Consider the following 18,326-nt stretch of genomic DNA (forward strand, 5'->3'; position numbering starts at 1 on the left):
AAGCTTTCCCCAAGTCTCAAGAGATCCTCAAATCTTTACACACAAAAACCTTGATGTGTTAATGGAATAATGGCTCTTATAAATAAGTACTATTCCCATTGACCAAACAGTCCATATATGCTATTGTGATTAATAAACCACAAATTCTCTTGAGGACGTTTCTAATTCATAAGCGTGTATTTTCTCAATCATTTGAGGCTAAACCATACCATTGTGCCACATCAGGGCTCAAGAATTAACAGGATTTCTGAAACACACGATAAATAGGAACTCTTACATAAATCCTCACTTCATTCTTCTCACCAAGAGCAAACCAGAGCCATTCGCAACGTCCTCTGTGCCTTGCTGGAATGCTGCCGCCTCAGCCACTCTCTGAACCATCTACATCCTCTGGGGCCCAACTCCAGCCTTCTTCCTTGTCACTTCCCCTCACTTAGTCCAGCTCTCACTCATCATGCCCATCTCTGCCCTCCTGTGGGAGCTGGAGTCTGGGCCCTCTGAAGGCAGGCATTGTTTAAGTTTCTGCTTATTTGCTCTCTGGGCCAGCAGACAGACAAGAATGTGAAGATGCTGATAAGCAGAATTTCAAGACAGCAGCTTTGATTTGCTCAAAACGAGTTTCCCCACCAAAAAGAGAAAAAGTCTGTCAATATGAAGGGCTCCAAGGAGCACATCCCATTTCCCAGTTAATTGAAAACCTGACTTTTTGTATAGTGGTGGTCAAATTAGTGTTAGCAGGCTGACAAAGGAGGCAAGAACATACAACGGAGAAAAGACAAGTCTTTTCAGTAAGTGGTGCTGGGAAAAGTGGACAGTTACATGTAAGAGGATGAAATTAGAATATTCTCTAACACCATGCACAAAAACCAACTCAAAATGGATTAAAGACCTAAATGTAAGGTCAGACACTATAAAACTCTTAGAGGAAAGTAAAAGCAGATTCTTTGACATAAATCACAGCACATCTTTTTGGAACCACATCCTACTATAATGAAAATAAAAGCAAACAAATGAGACCTAATTAAAAGTTTTTGCACAACAAAGGAAACCATAAACAAAATGAAAAGACAACCCACAGAATGGGAGAAAATATTTACAAACAAAGCAACCAACAAGGGATTAATCTCAAACAGCTCATGCAGCTAAAAAAAAAAAAACAAAAAACCTTCACTCAAAAAATGGGCAGAAGATCTAAATAGGCATTTCTCCAAAGAAGACATGGCTGGCCAAAAAGCACATGAAAAGTGCTCAACATCATTAATTATTAGAGAAATGCAAATCAAAACTACAATGAGGTTTCACTTCAAGTAGGTCAGAAAGGCCATCATCAAAAAAAATCTACGAACAATAAATATTAGAGAGGGTGTGAAGAAAAGGGAACCCTCCTACACTGTTGGTGGGATGTAAATTGGTACAATCACTAAGGAGAACAGTATGGGGGTTCCTTAAAAAACTAAATACAGAACTACCATATCATCCAACAATCCCACTCCTGGTTATGTATCTGGAGAAAACCATAATTCAAAAAGATACATGCACCCCAGCATTCACAGTAGCACTATTTACAATGTCAAGACACAGAAACAACCTAAATTATTATCCACAGAGGACAGAGGAATGGATAAAGAATATGGTACATATATACAATGGAATACTACTCACCCATAAAAAAGAATGAAATAATGCCATTTGTAGCAACATGGATGGGCCTACAGATTGTCATATGGAGTGAAGGAAGTCAGAGGAAGACAAATAGATGATATTGCTTATATGTGGAATCTAAAAATGTGGTACAAGTGAACTTACTTACAAAACAGAAACAGTCACAGATGTCGAAAAAACAAACTTATGGTTACCAGAGGAGAGATAAGAGAAACTGGGAGATTGGGATTGACATATACAGATATAAGATAGGTAACTAGTAAGGACTTACTGTATTCTACAGGCAACTCTACTCCATAGGCTCTATATAAGGACCTATGTGGGAAAAGAATCTAAAAAAGAGTGAATACATGTAAAACTGATTCATTTTATGGTACACCTGAAACAACATTATAAATCAACTATACTCTAATAAAAATTAAACAAAAAAAAAGCTAGCAGGCACTCTCATTTTACACAATATTTATAATTTTGAGATACTTGTCATTTATCAATTTTGGTTTTTGCTTGGGATACAAATAAAACAAATACAACAATCAGAAACTGGCAAAATGAGTCTCTCTACCTCAGGGTGTGAAGTTCCTGGTACTTGGTTCACAGTAAGTCACTCTGCTTAGCTTGACCACCACAGTCAGATTTCTCTCACTGTGGACTCTTGCTGAATTTATGAAAGCTCACAGTATGTGGGTGGAGAGGGTGTCGAGGAGTGGGTGAAAACTTGAACTTCAATCAGAGTTTTATCAGTTGCATGCCCTTGGGAAAGTTATTAAACTTACTTAAATCAACCTCCATAAAATGGGGTTAATAAGGAACCTTGTGGTGCTGTAAGGGTTAACAAGATAATGCTTGAGAATTGCCTAACTCTTAGAGTGTTAGATAAAGAAGCTATGGTCCAGGGCTCTGGTTTACTAAACCAAAGCACAGAAAAGCACATGTCCTCATTCTGGCAGTCATTATCAAGTGTAGTACAATTCTCCAGAACATAAGATTTCTCTTTTTCTACCTGAAAGTTGCAAACTTGAGAGCCACAAGATACGTCAATTCATGATTCTACGCAGCCAGGCATGAAGTACAACCATTAAGGGAACTTCTTGGTACAAATGTAGTAGGTAAACTTAAAGTAATGATTTTTTTTAATATAACTTTTGATTTAGGGGAAAAAATGCTGTTTTTAGCATATGTCAAGAATTCATTTTCATCATTCAAGTTACTTACCTTTTTAAAATACGGCACCTGGTCCCACGCAGGAAATCTTTCTAGTATTACAGTTGTAGCTTCCCAGGTTAAGACAACAGCTTCCCTTCACATGAACAGGTTTCCACAGTTAACATCCTCATTTTTTTCCCACATCAAGAATAACATATTTTTTTTCTCTTTAAAAAGTTTTTCTTACCATTGGTTCTCAAAGTACTATGACCGTATTTCTCATTTTGGAATTTACTTTCCCTTTCCATCTAAACTGAAAAACTTATATTACTTTCAGTTATGGGGGGCGGGGGGGAAGTAAGCGACTTGATTGAGAACTGGAGAATTGAAAATTATTGGTAAACAGTGGTCTGCAATTTGAACTTAGCTGTGAGTCTTTTCTTATGTTTTTAAAAATACATGCTATCTGTAGAGGTTATACTGAAGTTTAGAGTACATTTCAAGGAATCTCAAGGGAAAAGAAACATGATTATAAAGGCCGTCTCTCAAACAAACTCTGAGGAAATGCCAAAACTTGTTTCTACATCTTGCTTCAAGGATTTCATTTATGACTCTTGTGAAGAATGTGAACACATTAGAAAGAGCAGACATTTCTTTAAGTATCAGTTTTTATTAAAAAGTGCATCTTGATTAATTTATGATCTAGGTAAGCTGTTAAGATAATCAGTATACTCTCTGGAATAATAACTTTACAAAGATTTAAAACAAACAAAATTTTAAAAGCCTTTTTATTTCCTTCACCATTATTGTTTACAATACAAATATCACCTTGTGAATACACAAAAAACCCTACGGAAGATAATTCTGCTGCACATAAAATACAGAATGGATATATATACTTCTTCATCCTTAAAAAACTATTTTGTTCTCCACATTGGCAAGTATAGAATAGAATACTTCCCCAAACATACTTCTGTTAGGAGTAAAACTTAGAACTACATGCAGTTCCTGCACAAATATATTTTAAAGAAATAGATCTCTTTTTTGTTGTTCACCAACAAAATTGTCATGAGAGTATGGAGAACTAATTTATAGCTTTCAAGTTTTAGTTAAGTGATCATTTTCAAAACTCTCTTTTTAAAAACAAAGTATTCATGGCTGTTTTCATTGTATAGTTAAAATCGAACTACCAAATAGATGGTAAAATAATTGAAGTGGTACATGTCATCGCCACCTGCTCACAATATGGGAACAGGCTCTGACTTTCCAATTAATTCCCCCATTCTTTAAATCATAGCAGTTTGAGAACCATAAACAGTCTTCTGATTGAATTTAGCTATAAATGCAAAATTTAGTAGTGTATACATACATTTATATTTTCATGGAATATTTATTTTAAATAAAAACATTGAAGATTGCCTACTGACCATACAATCAAGACAAGAAAGGCACTAGAAACATAGACAAATTTCTCTCCCAAGAAGCATTTTTAAATTTTAACTCTCTGTTCTCTGACATGTAAAAATCTTTAAATTTGGTTTTCATAACATCATTTTGAAAAATAAAGTTAGGAAATACTTAGAAAATCACTTTATAACAGAATCTTTTTTTTTTTTTTGCACTTTTTGACACACTGTCTCTGCTGATTTTTACAAAACCCAAAGTTACCAAACCTTCCTGTGTCTGTCATTTTTATTTGAATATCGGTGCAACAGGTAGAAAGATTTCAGAATCGAACCCCATTCAGGTACTTAAGAAACCTTCATAGAGACATTTGCTAGAAAATGGCTTACAGCCCAATCTTTGGGGCAAGAGATATGAAAAGTATGTTTTCCCAAGAAAATAATACGCTTTATTTCCAGATGTAACTGGAAAGACCAGAACTGATGATATAAAAGCTTACATTTATGCTGTTGCATCATATACAAAGGAACATGGTGGTCGCAGATTATGTAAATCCCAAACTTATGAACAGGAAATGTGTACAGTGTATGATAGGTTGAGTTTTCTTTATTGTTGTCCAGCGCAGGTCCTTTGGAGAGAAAAAAAGATCACAGTGCTGACCAGGTAACTCAATAGGTTAAGTCAAGGTAATTGTTGAAAGATAATAGGATTAGGGGAGTTGTTTATTTTATGGCATCTTCTCTCATGGAGTTCTTAGCACTTCGGACAGTTCCTCTTTTCTCCACCATGTAGAGCTGTTATGTGTCATTTACCAGTCGGCTGTATTTAACTTGCCTACCAAGGTGGATTACCGGCCAGGGGAAGGGCCAATGGTAAGATCGAGGTACAATTCCTTGGACATTCTTTTCAAAGTACTGAAATGGCCTGTACCACCACACTCTGGCCAGGAGGTTCATCTGGGAAGCTTCTTTTAGCACCTAAGAGAACACAGAAAGAGAAAACCGAGTCAGGAAGAACAACTGATTGTTTCAGCCCCGATAGGAACATACACATGATTCTCATAATTTTTCACTTTAGGTTCAAATATTTTCCATATTGAAATCCACAAAGGCCCCCAGATCCAGCCCCTGATCACCTTTATGGCCTCAGGTTCACACGCACACCACCATTCTACACTCTGTAACCAACTGCAAACCAGACCACACCTGTTTCTCTAGCAGAGAAACAACTCCAATGCCAGGAGCACATGGAAAACGTGTGGCTTACTTAAGTCTCTTGTCTATAAATAAATACTTCAATTAGTGCTTTAGTTACTCTCCTATGATGAAAATGGAAAGACTTAATTAAGTGTTAAGTATTAAGCTGGTGAGGGGCCCAAGATGGAAAACAAGGTAGGAATGCAAGATCAAGCAAGAGGTGGGCACAGCTTAAAAATGTATTTTTCAGGGACGATGAGAATGTGATACTTGTTCTAGAAGGATGCCATCTCCTATGTCATTATAGAAACACATTTCTGGTTCAGCTTTGATTCAGAAGTGGATCAGGAGACAATATAGTCTCAGTTGACTCCCCCTGTTGCCACACCAGCAACAGCTAGTCAAGAGCATTAGGAGTTAACACCAAAGGAGGAGAAAAACTCACTTGCTGATTGGCCATAGTGTGGTACCACCAGAAGAGTCTTGTGGTGATGTAGTATGCCACCACCACGTCCACAGTGTAGTGGTCATGCGCTAAGAGAATACAGAAGATTCCCACCACGCTGAGAAGCCAGCAGATCCAGTGGTACCACCACAGTCGTCGAGGGGAATCTGCAAAGGAGAAATTTGCAAGAAGAGTACTATTAGTCAAGTATGACGAAGGGCACCCAACCACGCCTCAACTATTCATTCTGAATCCAATTACCTTGGATCTTTCCTTCTGAAAACAGATTGCTTAGGGTGGCAAATCCAAGGGCTTTGGCGTCCATGTAACCAAGGTTAGAAGGGAAGCAGCTTATTTCATCAAGTGATTTTATTAGCCACAGTAATTTATATGTGATTATTACTTGACCCATATAATCATAAATACAGTTTCAAAGGACAAACAAGGACAGGTTAATGCATCACACTCCATTAAAAACAAAACTGTCTATTGATAATTAAATTTACCTGGAAATAATATGGGGTTAATGCTCTGTACAAAAATCAATACCTTTTGGTCTATGGATCCTTATACACAGACTAGACAACTATAATTGATACAACCACTCTATTTGCTTTCCCAGCTCTGCAACCATATGCTACTTTTTAAGTCTTTGAGGTGTCCATTTCTCAAATACAAATAAGAGAATCCAAGTGACCAGGAATTCTAGCCCAGGTCCACTCCCAAGGGCAGGACAGTGTCTGGGAAGTCACTTGATGGGAGACTCAGAATCTCTACTGGTGTAGGCCCTTCTACCATGTACTCTCCATGAATGGGCTTCAGAGGATCTGATACGTGAGGCAAAAATGTTGTCTGAATGTGATCTACCCTCCTCACCCTGGGGAAGACAGTTTAGCCTTTTATAGGATTTTCAGGGGGTCCAAGTATCAGTCATTCATTTACCCTCTATTTATTAAGCATCTACAATGTAGCCAGGACAAGATCTAGTCACTAGATCTTGGGATCAACTAAGGTCACAGGCAAAGAGCCTGCCTTTGTGGGGACATCGCTTCCCAGCAATGAAAAGAGACAATAAATAATAATTATAATCAAGTAACCTATACTCTATGTTAGAAGGTGTTAAATGCTCTGAATTTAAGATAAAGCGGGATTAGCAGCAGAGACGGTGAAGGGAGGGACATTTGCAGTTTTAAATGGCATGGTCAGGGGTTGGGGCAGAGGTCTTAGTGTGTGTACAGGGCTCCATGTTCCCTTTCCAGGAAGAGTTGTATTTGATACCATCACAATACAACAACAAAGAGAAGCTGCTGTTCACTCTCCCAGCTCCTCTATTACTGTCCCCATATGCCATCTGCTTTAATTTTCACCTCTCCCTCACTGATGAAGGCGTTGTGTGTGTGACTTAGCTGCTCCGTCGTCTCTGACTCTTCGGTCCCCATGGACATAGCCCGCCAGGCTCCTCTGTCCATGGGATTTCTCAGGCAAGAATACTGGAGTGGGTTGCCATTTCCTCCTCCAGGGGATCTTCTGGACCCAGGGACTGAATCTGTGTCTCCTGAACTGGCAGGTAGATTTTTTTATCTGCTGAGCCACTGGGAAAGCCATGAAGGAGCTATCAGTACCTGATTCTAAGGATGAGGAAACTAAGACTTATAGAGATCAGAGGTTTTTCCCAAGGTCACAGAGTGAGTAAGTGATAGCACCAGGATTCAGAATCAGTTTGTGACCCACGTCATCCAACTTGGTTTACAGTCTCATCTTCAAGAATAAAGCTTAATCCCATTGAAGTATTTCAGGGACCAACCAGCAGCTGGCTGCTGGCTCCCAGGGCTGCTGACGTTAGGCCTGTTCTGTGCCCATTTCCCATGCCCAGTTACACTCCAGTGCCAGGGCCAGGTCAGGCCCTGACAGTTCCGAACAGACACTGCTCGAATCCACTCTATCTGGTCACTTACTAAGAACAAGCAGAGCACCTATGGTCTCTCTTCTCACTCAGCGGCCCAAAGTACATCTTCTCTTCTTTTCCTGTGTTCCCCATCCCAGTTTTTTTAAGACCAAAATTGGGCTTTCACCCTTCAGTCCATCACCTGTCCCCTGCACCCCCACAATCAATCCTGTTACCTGCAGACTCCTTTTTGTGAATTTCTCCCAGTTTCCCCCACTTCTCTCCACACCAATGTCATCCTGATAGCTTGGGCCACTCCCATCTCTTTCCTGGACTATAGCGGCAGCCAGACTGCTAACTCTTGCTCTGCCCTCCCCAATCCATCCTGTGAATCATTACAGGAGTGGTTTCTCCCTCTCTAAAGGACAAGTCGGATGACACCGCCCCAGTGGTTACAGCCTCTCAATGGGCACCTCATGTCTGTCAGAATGCAAATTCAGACTCCTTCTTGTGACTCAAGGCCTGTTTTACAATCTGGTTCCTACTCAGCAGTTCACTTTTCAATTCTCATTATTACCACCTCTCTGAATTCCAACCACACTGATGTTCCAACAGGTGCCACAGGCTCTCAAATACCTCCAGAATGCAAAGGGTGTCCCTCCTCTGTGATACCCACAGCCTGGTTTCTCTTGTTGCTCTTCATGGGAACTGCCCAGATAAAGCTCACTGAGACTATTTCTAACGGTAGAATATTGAGGACAATGGAATTTTCTACAAGTAGAGAAAGGACTAAAATACACCTGAGAAATAACAGAGGAAAACGGGAGGGGGCAGGAATGAAAAACTTTAGATATATATTAATATGTTATTATTATATATTAATAATACCTGTTATAATTATATTAATATATATTAATAACAAGAAATATATATTAGTATATATTTCCTTTGCTTTGACAAGGGTCATCTGAAACAGCTATGACAAATACTTATATTAAATCTGAGCAGCATACAGGGGTACCTGTAATATTATTTTTTGTATGTTTCATAATAAAATATTTTAAGTACATTTTTAAAAGAAATTTCCCATTTAATGTCTGCATCATTTAGTTTCCCTGAGACCAGAGCTTGTCTGAGGGAAGAGACACCACCAATCCCCATGCGCTTCTTTAGAGCAGATGGTACAGCGCCCAGTGCCTGAAAAATGGCTGCCAAGTGAACACAACATCTACCATCATCCAGCCAGGCCTGGAATTTTGTCTCCTCCCTTCTGGCTCCTTCTAGCAGTCATAAAACTCCCTGATACCACAGCTGACAGCTAAGGAAATGAGACACTTCCCCCGAGAAGTACAGGTACTTGTGACATGTATTTCCCTGGGTGCCTGCTGGGTGTGAGCACGCTAGTGAGATGAGGGGCTGCCCTCCCGAGATTCCATCTTGCTCCTGTGGACTTTCCAGAAACCATGGGAAACAGCAGGTGAGGAAATTCTCACAGAAGGCCGCTCCAGACTTACACTCTTTGATGAATAGGTAGGTGAGTGTGAGCATGACCGTGTGGCCACTGTACAGGTAGTCTCCACACATGTTGTGGGAGCCTGTGATGGACAGGCCGCCGCCAGCGATGAGTTTCATTATCCTCCGCAGCTGGGCTTCCCAGTCTCCAAAAAGCTGGTGGGAGAAGAGGAAATCAGACTCATTACTAACCCACATACAAGTATGCCATGATTACAACTTGTGTTCAGAATTAAGTTTTATCATACTGTGATTTATAGTAAGAAATATATATTTGATCTTCATCCCTGTTCCTGGCATAGAGCTCCTACAGCCTTTGCAACTTCCTAAGAGAGATGAGATAAAGGTGTCTGCATGCGTGCTCAGTCACGTTAGTCATGTCCGATTCTCTGCAACCCTGTGAACCTCAGCTCGCCAGGCTTCTCTGTCCATGGAATTCTCCAGGCAAGAATACTGGAGCGGGTTGCCATGCCCTCCTCCAGGGGATCTTCCTGACCCAGGGATCAAGCCTGCATCTCTTACGTCTCCTGTATTGGCAGGTGGGTTCTTTACCACTAGTGCCATCTGGGAAGTCAAAGGAGTCTTTTGTTATTCATAAAAGCCCCTTTCAACCACACCTGGGTTCATGTTCCTGAGTTTAAAGTGACTTTCGGAAAGTCCCGAAAGATAGGGGGTGATTGCCAGGAGAACCAACCAGGTGACTAGAGGGTTAGAATTTCATTCCCACTTCCTCCCACCTCCAAGGAGGGGAAAGACGCTGGGGGCTGAGTGAATCACCAACGGCCAGTGATTTAATCAACCATGGCTATATAATGAAGCCTCCACAGACATCTAAAAGGATGGGGTTTGGAGAGTTTCTAGGCTGGTGAACATGTGAAGATGTGGGGAGTGCAGTACACACTCCTTCCCATATACCTTACCCTACATGTCTCGTCCATGTGACTGGTCCTAAGTTATACTCTTTTATAATAAAACTGCTCAACTGGTAAGTAAAATGTTTTCCTGAGTTCTGTGAGAAGCTCTAGCAAATTAACCGACTCCAAGGAGGGGGTCATAGGAACCTCCAATTTACAGCTAGCCGATAAGCAGTACAGGCAACAGTCTGAACCAGCAATTAGCATTCTGAAGTCGAGGGGTGGGGGGTGGGGAGGGGGAGGCATTTGGTGTGAGACTGAGCCTTTAACCTGTGGGATCTGATGCTATTTCCAGGTAGACAGTGCCAAAATGGACTTATAGAGAGACACTTGCTTGTTTGGAGGTAAAAGCCCATACATCTAGTTATAGAACTATTCAGCAGGGGATTTGAGACTACAGGAGACACTGGAGTGTTTTTCCTTTACAAATTTACATTAGGACGTGTAAAACCCCCCACGCCCCCTAATGAAGTGTGCCTGCTCAACGTTCACTGCTGTTCTGATGGCCCCCGGAAGACTGTGGGCCTAGAGGTGAAGCATGCAGCTTCAGAGCTCTCCTTAGATGTGAGTTCTTTTTACAGCACGTGTTAGCAGATGGTTCAGTTCAGTTGCTTAGTAGTGTCCCACTTCACGACCCCATGGACTGTAGCACACCAGGCTTCCCTGTCCATCATCAACTCCTGAAGCCTGCTCAAACTCATGTCCATCAAGTTAGTGATGCCATCCAACCATGTCATGGTTAGTTACTAAGTATTTTTCTTTACATTGATAAACATTGACTGATTTACCACCTTAACTGACATTTGGGGGGAAAACTCTGAGAAAAATTCAAAGATCTATTTCACACACTTGGCTTAGGGCAGCAGTCCCCAACCTTTTTGGCACCAGGGACCAATTTCACAGAAGACAATTTTTCCCTGGACCAGGGATGGTATCAGGATAATTCAAGCACATTACATTTATTGTGCATGTTATTTCTATTATATTACATCAGCTCCACCTCAGATCATCAGGCACTAGATCGCAGAGGTTGAGGACCCTTGGCCTAGAGGATAAATGTTCTGCTGACTTAATAGCTAAAGCAGGTGGACACTGGAAAGTCAAATAAGTGAATTTTGGGGGGTATGTGATTTTAGGGGACCAAACTAAAGCTAGGGACTGAGTAGAATGTACTTTCAACCTTCTGAAATTACATGGGTAGTGCAGTTCAGTTGCTCAGTTGTGTCCGACTCTTTGCGACCCCATGGACCGTAGCACGCAAGGCCTCCCTCTCCATCAATAACTCCCATGAGTCTACCCAAACTCATGTCCATTGAGTCGGTGATGCCATCCAACCATCTCATTCCTCTGTAATCCCCTTCTCCTCCTGCCTTCAATCTTTCCCAGCATCAGGGTCTTTTCAAATTAGCTACCTGATGAGAAGAGCTGACTTAAGTATTGGAGTTTCAGCTTCAACATCAGTCCTTCCAAAGAACACTCAGGACTGATCTTTAGGATGCACTGGTTGGATCTCCTTGCAGTCCAAGGGACTCTCAAGAGTCTTCTCCAACACCACAGTTCAAAAGCATCAATTCTTTGGCGCTCAGCTTTCTTTATAGTCCAACTCTTACATCCATACGTGACCACTGGAAAAACCACAGTCTTGACTAGGTGGACCTTTGTTGGCAAAGTAATGTCTCTGCTTTTTAATATGCTGTCTAGGTTGGTCATAACTTTCCTTCCAAGGAGTAAGCGTCTTTTAATTTCATGGCTGCAGTCACCACCTGCAGTGATTTTGTAGCCCAGAAAAATAGAAGTCTATGTTTTTCCTTTTAATAAAAGTTTATAAATAAATCTATCTTTCTCTGAAAGACTGGATACTAGAGCAATCAATGGCAAGAACAACTTATTCACTGAAGCTGTTATTTGCTCTGGCAAATGAAATACGTGACTGTCTGTATTCTACATTTGTCAGCACGCTCTTAAATTCTGCTTAGCCAATTTAATGACCCTAATCCCCTTTTGACATTTAAATGATAATATTTCAGGCTCTGGGAAGCATGTTTCATTATAATTTCCCTTTTAAAAATTGATCAAGATTTCTAGTTAAGGACATCATATTGAACATATCACATAGAGGAAATGGATTTCTAAACTGCAAGGGATCAATGAAAGCCCAGCTCAATAGAAGCAAACAGATTACACAGCTAAACTCAGCTGTGTTAGGAACTTCAGAAACTTGGGGTTAACAAGAGACCATAAAGCAGCCAGAGATCAAAAACAAGCTTCACACGAAAGATCAAGAATCAGGCTTTTTCAAAAGCAGTAATAGAAAAGAAAAGGCTTCAGAAAAATGCCTCCAAATTCTGAGGGAAAATGATTTTCAACTTAGAATTCTATACCCAGCCATATTATTAACTGTGGTGGTGGTAGTGGTCGCTAAGTCATGTCCAACTCTTTTGCCACCCCGTATACTGTAGCCTGCAGCCTGCCAGGAATCCATGGGATCCCCCAGGCAAGAATACTGCAGTGGGTTGCCATTTCCCTTCTCCAGTGGGTCTTTCTGACCCAGGGATCAAACCCTCATCTCCTGCACTGCAGGCAGATTCTTTCGCGACTGAGTCACCAGGGAAGCCCCATTATTATTAACTGAACATAAACTTAAAGAATAGATCAAGGATAGATAAACTAAAGTCATTTCACATATATAAGATTTCAAAATGTTTACCACCTATGACTCTTCTTGCAGGAAATTACAGAATATACACTCTACAAAGCAAAGGAGTAAACATAAAAAAGAAGAAATGGGATTTGCTAGGATGCTAAAAAAAAAAAGGGAGGATTGAGAGCTCCGGCCTAGAGAGGGAGCCCTCCCTAACAGGACACCCAATCCTGGGGCTGGACTGAGTCATAATGTGGGTTGGGGGTGGGAGAAGTAAGTACACAGAAAACTAACAGAACACAAAGCAAGGCAATTACCAACTCTGTAGGAAACAAAATATTGTGTTGAAAAGGAAAAGTAATTATAGGAAAGTATATGACTAGGCTATGAATAGCATTTACAAAACTGTAATAATGTAAGTACTGAATATTCAGTTAAATCAAAGACAGAAAACTACACTGGGGAGATAAAGTAAGAAGCATTAACTCTGGTAGTGGGCTGGTTCAGGAGGGAAAGAAGGCAAGGAAAAGGCACTGAATGCATGCAAGCTGGTGGATGTGGGGGTGCAGAGTTACACAGGACTCTAAATCCTGACCTTCACCAGCAGGAAGTGGGTAACTGCTTGTATTAGGAATGATAAAGAAACAGCATTGCCCTGTCACTTAGACACCCGAGGATAAGCACATACACAAAAAATCCTGTAAAAAGGGAAATGAAGGTAAACATTAATACCATGAGATTTAGTTAAACAGAGTTGCAAGAAAGTAGGAAAGTGGGTTGGAATAGAGGAATAGGGTTAGGATGAGGGTTGAGGACTACTGTTTTCCATAATAAGTAGTGTAAAACAATTTTGCTTCTTAGATTGTGTGCATGTAAAAACATGATAAAAATTTTCTGGAAGTTTTATGTTGAAAGCTTTGTCTAGTTCTGTCATAAGAATGGATAATATACAGTAGAAAATTATGGTAAAAAAGGCTTAGGGAATTCTTCATTTTACATTATTTCAAATTGCCCTTCCCAAACTCCCTCTGTGTTCTGAAAACTATAAATTATATCCTTGAGCACCATCATCCCCCCCAAATCTGCCTTCCCATTTTTGCAGGAAAATGTCTGTGGGGAAACTGTATGAGTAGGAAAAGAGCGAGAGATTATGAGGTAAATATGGCCTTGAGGAAAAACAGCCCCAAATTGCTGCATTTACAAGTACCCTTACTATCCCTATGTATGCTTTCTTTTTAAAAATATCTATCTGTGATTGTCAAGCCTCTGCAAGGGGGAAATCTCTTAAGCTCAGAGGGCAACAGGAAAAGAAAATGGATGATTATAGCTACATTAAAATGTTTAATTATGCTTTATAAAAGCAAATAAACTGTAAGACAAATTACAGAACAACTGAAACAGAAACAAGTTAACATCTTTATCATGTACACAGCACATATAAATCAAGTAAATAAGACCATTTAGGAACCAAAATTTATCAAAGGACAGAGGATGTGACCAGCTGAAGGCCCTGGCTCTATCAAACAAATAGAAATAAAAATTAACATTAAGAGGAGCTAATTCTTTTCTGTATCGAATTAGGAAAGCTAAGTAAAGAGCCAATGGTGGGGCACAGGTGATGTCACTGATCTTCGCAAACAGGCTCCTTTAAGAGGAGGAAATGAATGTGGTGACTGCAGCAGCCAGCCAGCCAGCCAGCCAGCATGCAGACAGGAACAGGCAGAGTGGCTTCTGAAGCCAACAGGCTGAGCTAAAATCATGGCTCTTCTACCCATCAGGTGTTTGATCCTGGGCAGCCGAACCATTCTCATCCTCAATTTGCTCGTCATCAACCTGGGGAGTAATATATTTATTACAACTGGCAAAAATCCTCTGCAAAAATAATCATCAATGTTGACCAGCAATCCAAACAGCCAAGACTTGTGTGTGAGTCAGTGCTTAACTCTTCTAGGAATCTACCTCCAAGAAATGATCCGGAAAGAAAGAAAACCTTTCTGAAAAACAGCATTTATAAAACCAACAAACTGGAAACAACCTAAATGGGAATTGTTAAATAACTGTTCCCTTGTTATTCAGAATTTGGGCCAGGGGAGTGAGTACTGGAAACACCAGGAGTTGGCTGTGATTACAGACAGACCTTGGGGATATTGCGGGTTCAATTCAGTTCAGTTCAGTTGTGTCCGACTCTGAGACCCCATGAATCGCAGCACGCCAGGCCTCCCTGTCCATCACAAATTCCCGGAGTTTACTCAAACTCATGCCCATCGAGTCGGTGATGCCATCCAGCCATCTCATCCTCTGTCGTCCCCTTCTCCTCCTGCCCCCAATCCCTCCCATCAGGGTCTTTTCCAACGAGTCAACTCTTCGCATGAGGTGGCCAAAGCATTGGAGTTTCAGCTTCAGCATCAGTCCTTCCAATGAACACCCAGGATTGATCTCCTTCAGGATGGACTGGTTGGATCTCCTTGCAGTCCAAGGGACTCTCAAGAGTCTTCTCCAAAACCATAGTTCAAAAGCCACCGTAATAAAGAGAATATTCCAGTTCAGTCAATTTCACTAATTTTTAGGTTTTCAGTGCATAAAAAGTTACATTACACTATACTGTAGTCTATTAAGTATGCAATAGCATTATGTCTAAAAACAGGCCTTAATTAAAAAACACTATTGCTAAAAATGTTAACTATCATCTGAGCCTTCAGCAAGTGGTAACATCAAAGATCACTGGCCACAAAGCATGTAACAAATACAGAAAGTTCGAAAAATTGTGAGAATTACCAAAACATGACAGAGACATGAAGTGAGCAAATGATCTTGGAAAATGATGCTGACAGACTTCAACCCAGAATTGCCACAAATTTTCAGCTTCTAAGAACTACAGTATTTGTAAAGTCTAATAAATTGAACAGTTAGAACTGCACATGGAACAATAAACTGGTTCCAAATAGGAAAAGGAGTACTCAAGGCTGTATACTGTCACCCTGCTTATTTAACTTGTATGCAGAGTATATCATGAGAAACGCTGGGCTGAAAGAAGCACAAACTGAAATCAAGATTGCCGGGAGCAATATCAATAACCTCAGATATGCAGCTGACACCACCCTTACGGCAGAAAGTGAAGAGAAACTAAAAAGCCTCTTGGGGGAGGAGCCAAGATGGCGGAGGAATAGGATCGGGAGACCACTTTCTCTCCTACAAATTCATCGAAAGAACAACTGAACGCAGAGCAAACTTCACAAAACAACTTCTGATCACCAACTGAGAACATCAGGTGCCCAGAAGAGCAGCCCATTGTCTTCAAAAGGAGGTAGGACAAAATATAAAAGATAAAAAGAAAGACAAAAGAGCTAGGGACGGAGACCCGTCTGGGAAAGGAGTCTTATAGAGGAAGTTTCCAAACACCAGGAAACCCTCACACTGGCGGGTCTGGGGGAAGTTTTTGAATCTCGGAGGGCAACCTAACTGGGAGGAAAAATAAATAAAACCCACAGATTACATGCCTAAAAGCAACTCCCAGCAGAAAAGTACCCCAGATGCCTGAACCCGCCACCAGCAAGTGGGGGCGGAACGGAGAGGAGCTGGCGGCATTGCTTAGGGTAAGGACTGGGCCCGAGTGCCCTGAGGGCAATCGGAGGGAGCCTTTGTGAGATAGCAGCTTAGACTGTGGGACAGCAAAAGAGAGAGAGAAAATTACCAGCCCGAACACACTGCCGGCCGTTCACAGAACAAAGGGACCGAGCAAGTCCAGAGTAGCTAGCCGGCTGCGGACCAGCCCATCCCCACCGGAGGCAGGAGGCAGGGGGGAGGGGCAAGGGGCAGGCTCCGCCCCAGAGAGGCATCCCCTACCACACTGCAAACAGGCCGCCAGTTTCTAACCAAAGACTTCCTGAAATTCGGGATGGTCGACATCAGCCGGGAGGGTCATGGCTAAAGATAAGGCGCACGCATCCGACTGGCACTGGCGGAAACTGAGGCTGGGACCGCGGAGGGGAGAAGGTGCTCCGCACCCGGGGAGAGTGTGCCCGTCAAGCTCCTGGCTGCCTGAGCTGCTCGGGCGGGGAAGGCACAAAACGCAGGCGCAACCGAGTCCGCGCTTTTGTGGAATACCCAAAAACTGGAACCGCACTCAACGCAGGGCCCGCTCCATATAGAGCAGCCGGGAGCCTGAGCAGTGTAGACGGGGAGAGCACACACCCGTGAGCGGGGTAAACCCAGTGTGGCCGGAACACTGTGAGTGCTATCCATACACAGCGATATCTGCCTGCAGCGCCCCTCCTTCCCCACAGCACGACTGAACTAGCGAACCTGAACAAGAGACCACCTCCGCCCAACTGTGGCAGGGCGGTAAAGAGGCACTGAAGAGACCAGCAAACAGAAGCCAAATAAACAAAGGGAACCGCTTCAGAAGGGACCCGTGCAACAGATTAAAATCCCTGTAGGTAACACGGACTACACTGGAAGGGGCCCATAGATATCGAGAAGTGTAAGCTGGAATGAGGAGCTATCTAAAACTGAACCGAACCCACACTGACCACAACAGCTCCAGAGAAATTCCTAGATATATTTTTACCTTTTTTTCTTTTTTTAATTAAAAGAAAAAAAAAATTCTTTTCTTTTCTATTTTTGCTCTTTTATTTTCTTTTAAAATTCCCTATTACTCCCCCATTACTCCTTAACTTTCATTTTCATATATTTGTATGATTTTTTAAATTAGGAAAAAAAATTTTTGTTTTTCTTTTCTTTTTTTCTTCTCTCTTATTTTCTTTTAAAGTCCTCCATTACTCCTCTACTACTCCTTAATTTTCATTTTCATTTCACTATAACCTTGCAAAAAAAAAAAGAGAAGCCCTATTTTTAAACCGAACTTCATATATATATTTCTAAACTTTTTGTGTTTTTGTTTTTAATATTGTATTTTTAAGAGTCTAACCTCTACTCTAGATTTTTAATCTTTGTTTTTCAGTATGTGATATAAATTTTGGACATTTAAGAATCCAATATTCAGTTCCCATTTTTATTCAGGAGTGTGTTGATCACTCTCTCCCATTTTTGACTCTCCGTTTTCTACCTCAGAACACCTCTATTTCCTCCTTTCCCCTTCTATTCCCAGTCCAATTCTGTGAATCTTTGTGGGTGTCTGGGATACGGAGAACACTTTGGGAAAAGACAACTGCGTAGATCTGTCTCTCTCCTCTTGAGTCCCCCTTTTTCTCCTCCTGCTCATCTCTATCTCCCTCCTCCCTCTCCTCCATGTAACTCTCTGAACCTCTCTGGGTGGCCCTCACGGTGGAGAATCTTTTCACCATTAATCTAGAAGTTTTATTATCAGTGTTGTATAGTTGGAGAAGTCTTGAGACTACTGGAAGAATAAAACTGAAATCCAGAAGCAGGAGACTTAAGCCCAAAACCTGAGAACACCAGAAAACTCCTGACTACATGGAACATTAAGTAATAAGAGACCATCCAAAGGCCTCCATACCCACACTGAAACCAACCACGACCCAAGAGCCAATAAGTTTCAGAG

At 41.3% G+C, this 18,326-nt stretch overlaps 1 protein-coding gene across 14 annotated transcripts in view; it reads right to left on the reverse strand.

Moving 5' to 3' along the window:
- Nucleotides 1-3,579: 3,579 nt before the first annotated feature.
- Nucleotides 3,580-18,326, reverse strand: part of SGMS1 (sphingomyelin synthase 1) — a 324,458-nt gene continuing 309,711 nt past the window's right edge. For all 14 annotated transcript variants that reach the window (XM_043926716.1, XM_043926715.1, XM_043926711.1 and 11 more), the window contains 3 exons: nucleotides 9,253-9,406; nucleotides 5,854-6,020; nucleotides 3,580-5,189 (listed from right to left, as the gene is read on the reverse strand). In XM_043926716.1, coding sequence (XP_043782651.1) covers nucleotides 5,010-5,189; nucleotides 5,854-6,020; nucleotides 9,253-9,406 — 501 coding nt within the window. In that variant the 3' untranslated portion in view covers nucleotides 3,580-5,009. The remainder of the gene's footprint in view (nucleotides 5,190-5,853; nucleotides 6,021-9,252; nucleotides 9,407-18,326) is intronic.

Source organism: Cervus elaphus, chromosome 15, assembly GCF_910594005.1.
Source record: "Cervus elaphus chromosome 15, mCerEla1.1, whole genome shotgun sequence".
NCBI classification, from domain to species: domain Eukaryota; kingdom Metazoa; phylum Chordata; class Mammalia; order Artiodactyla; family Cervidae; genus Cervus; species Cervus elaphus.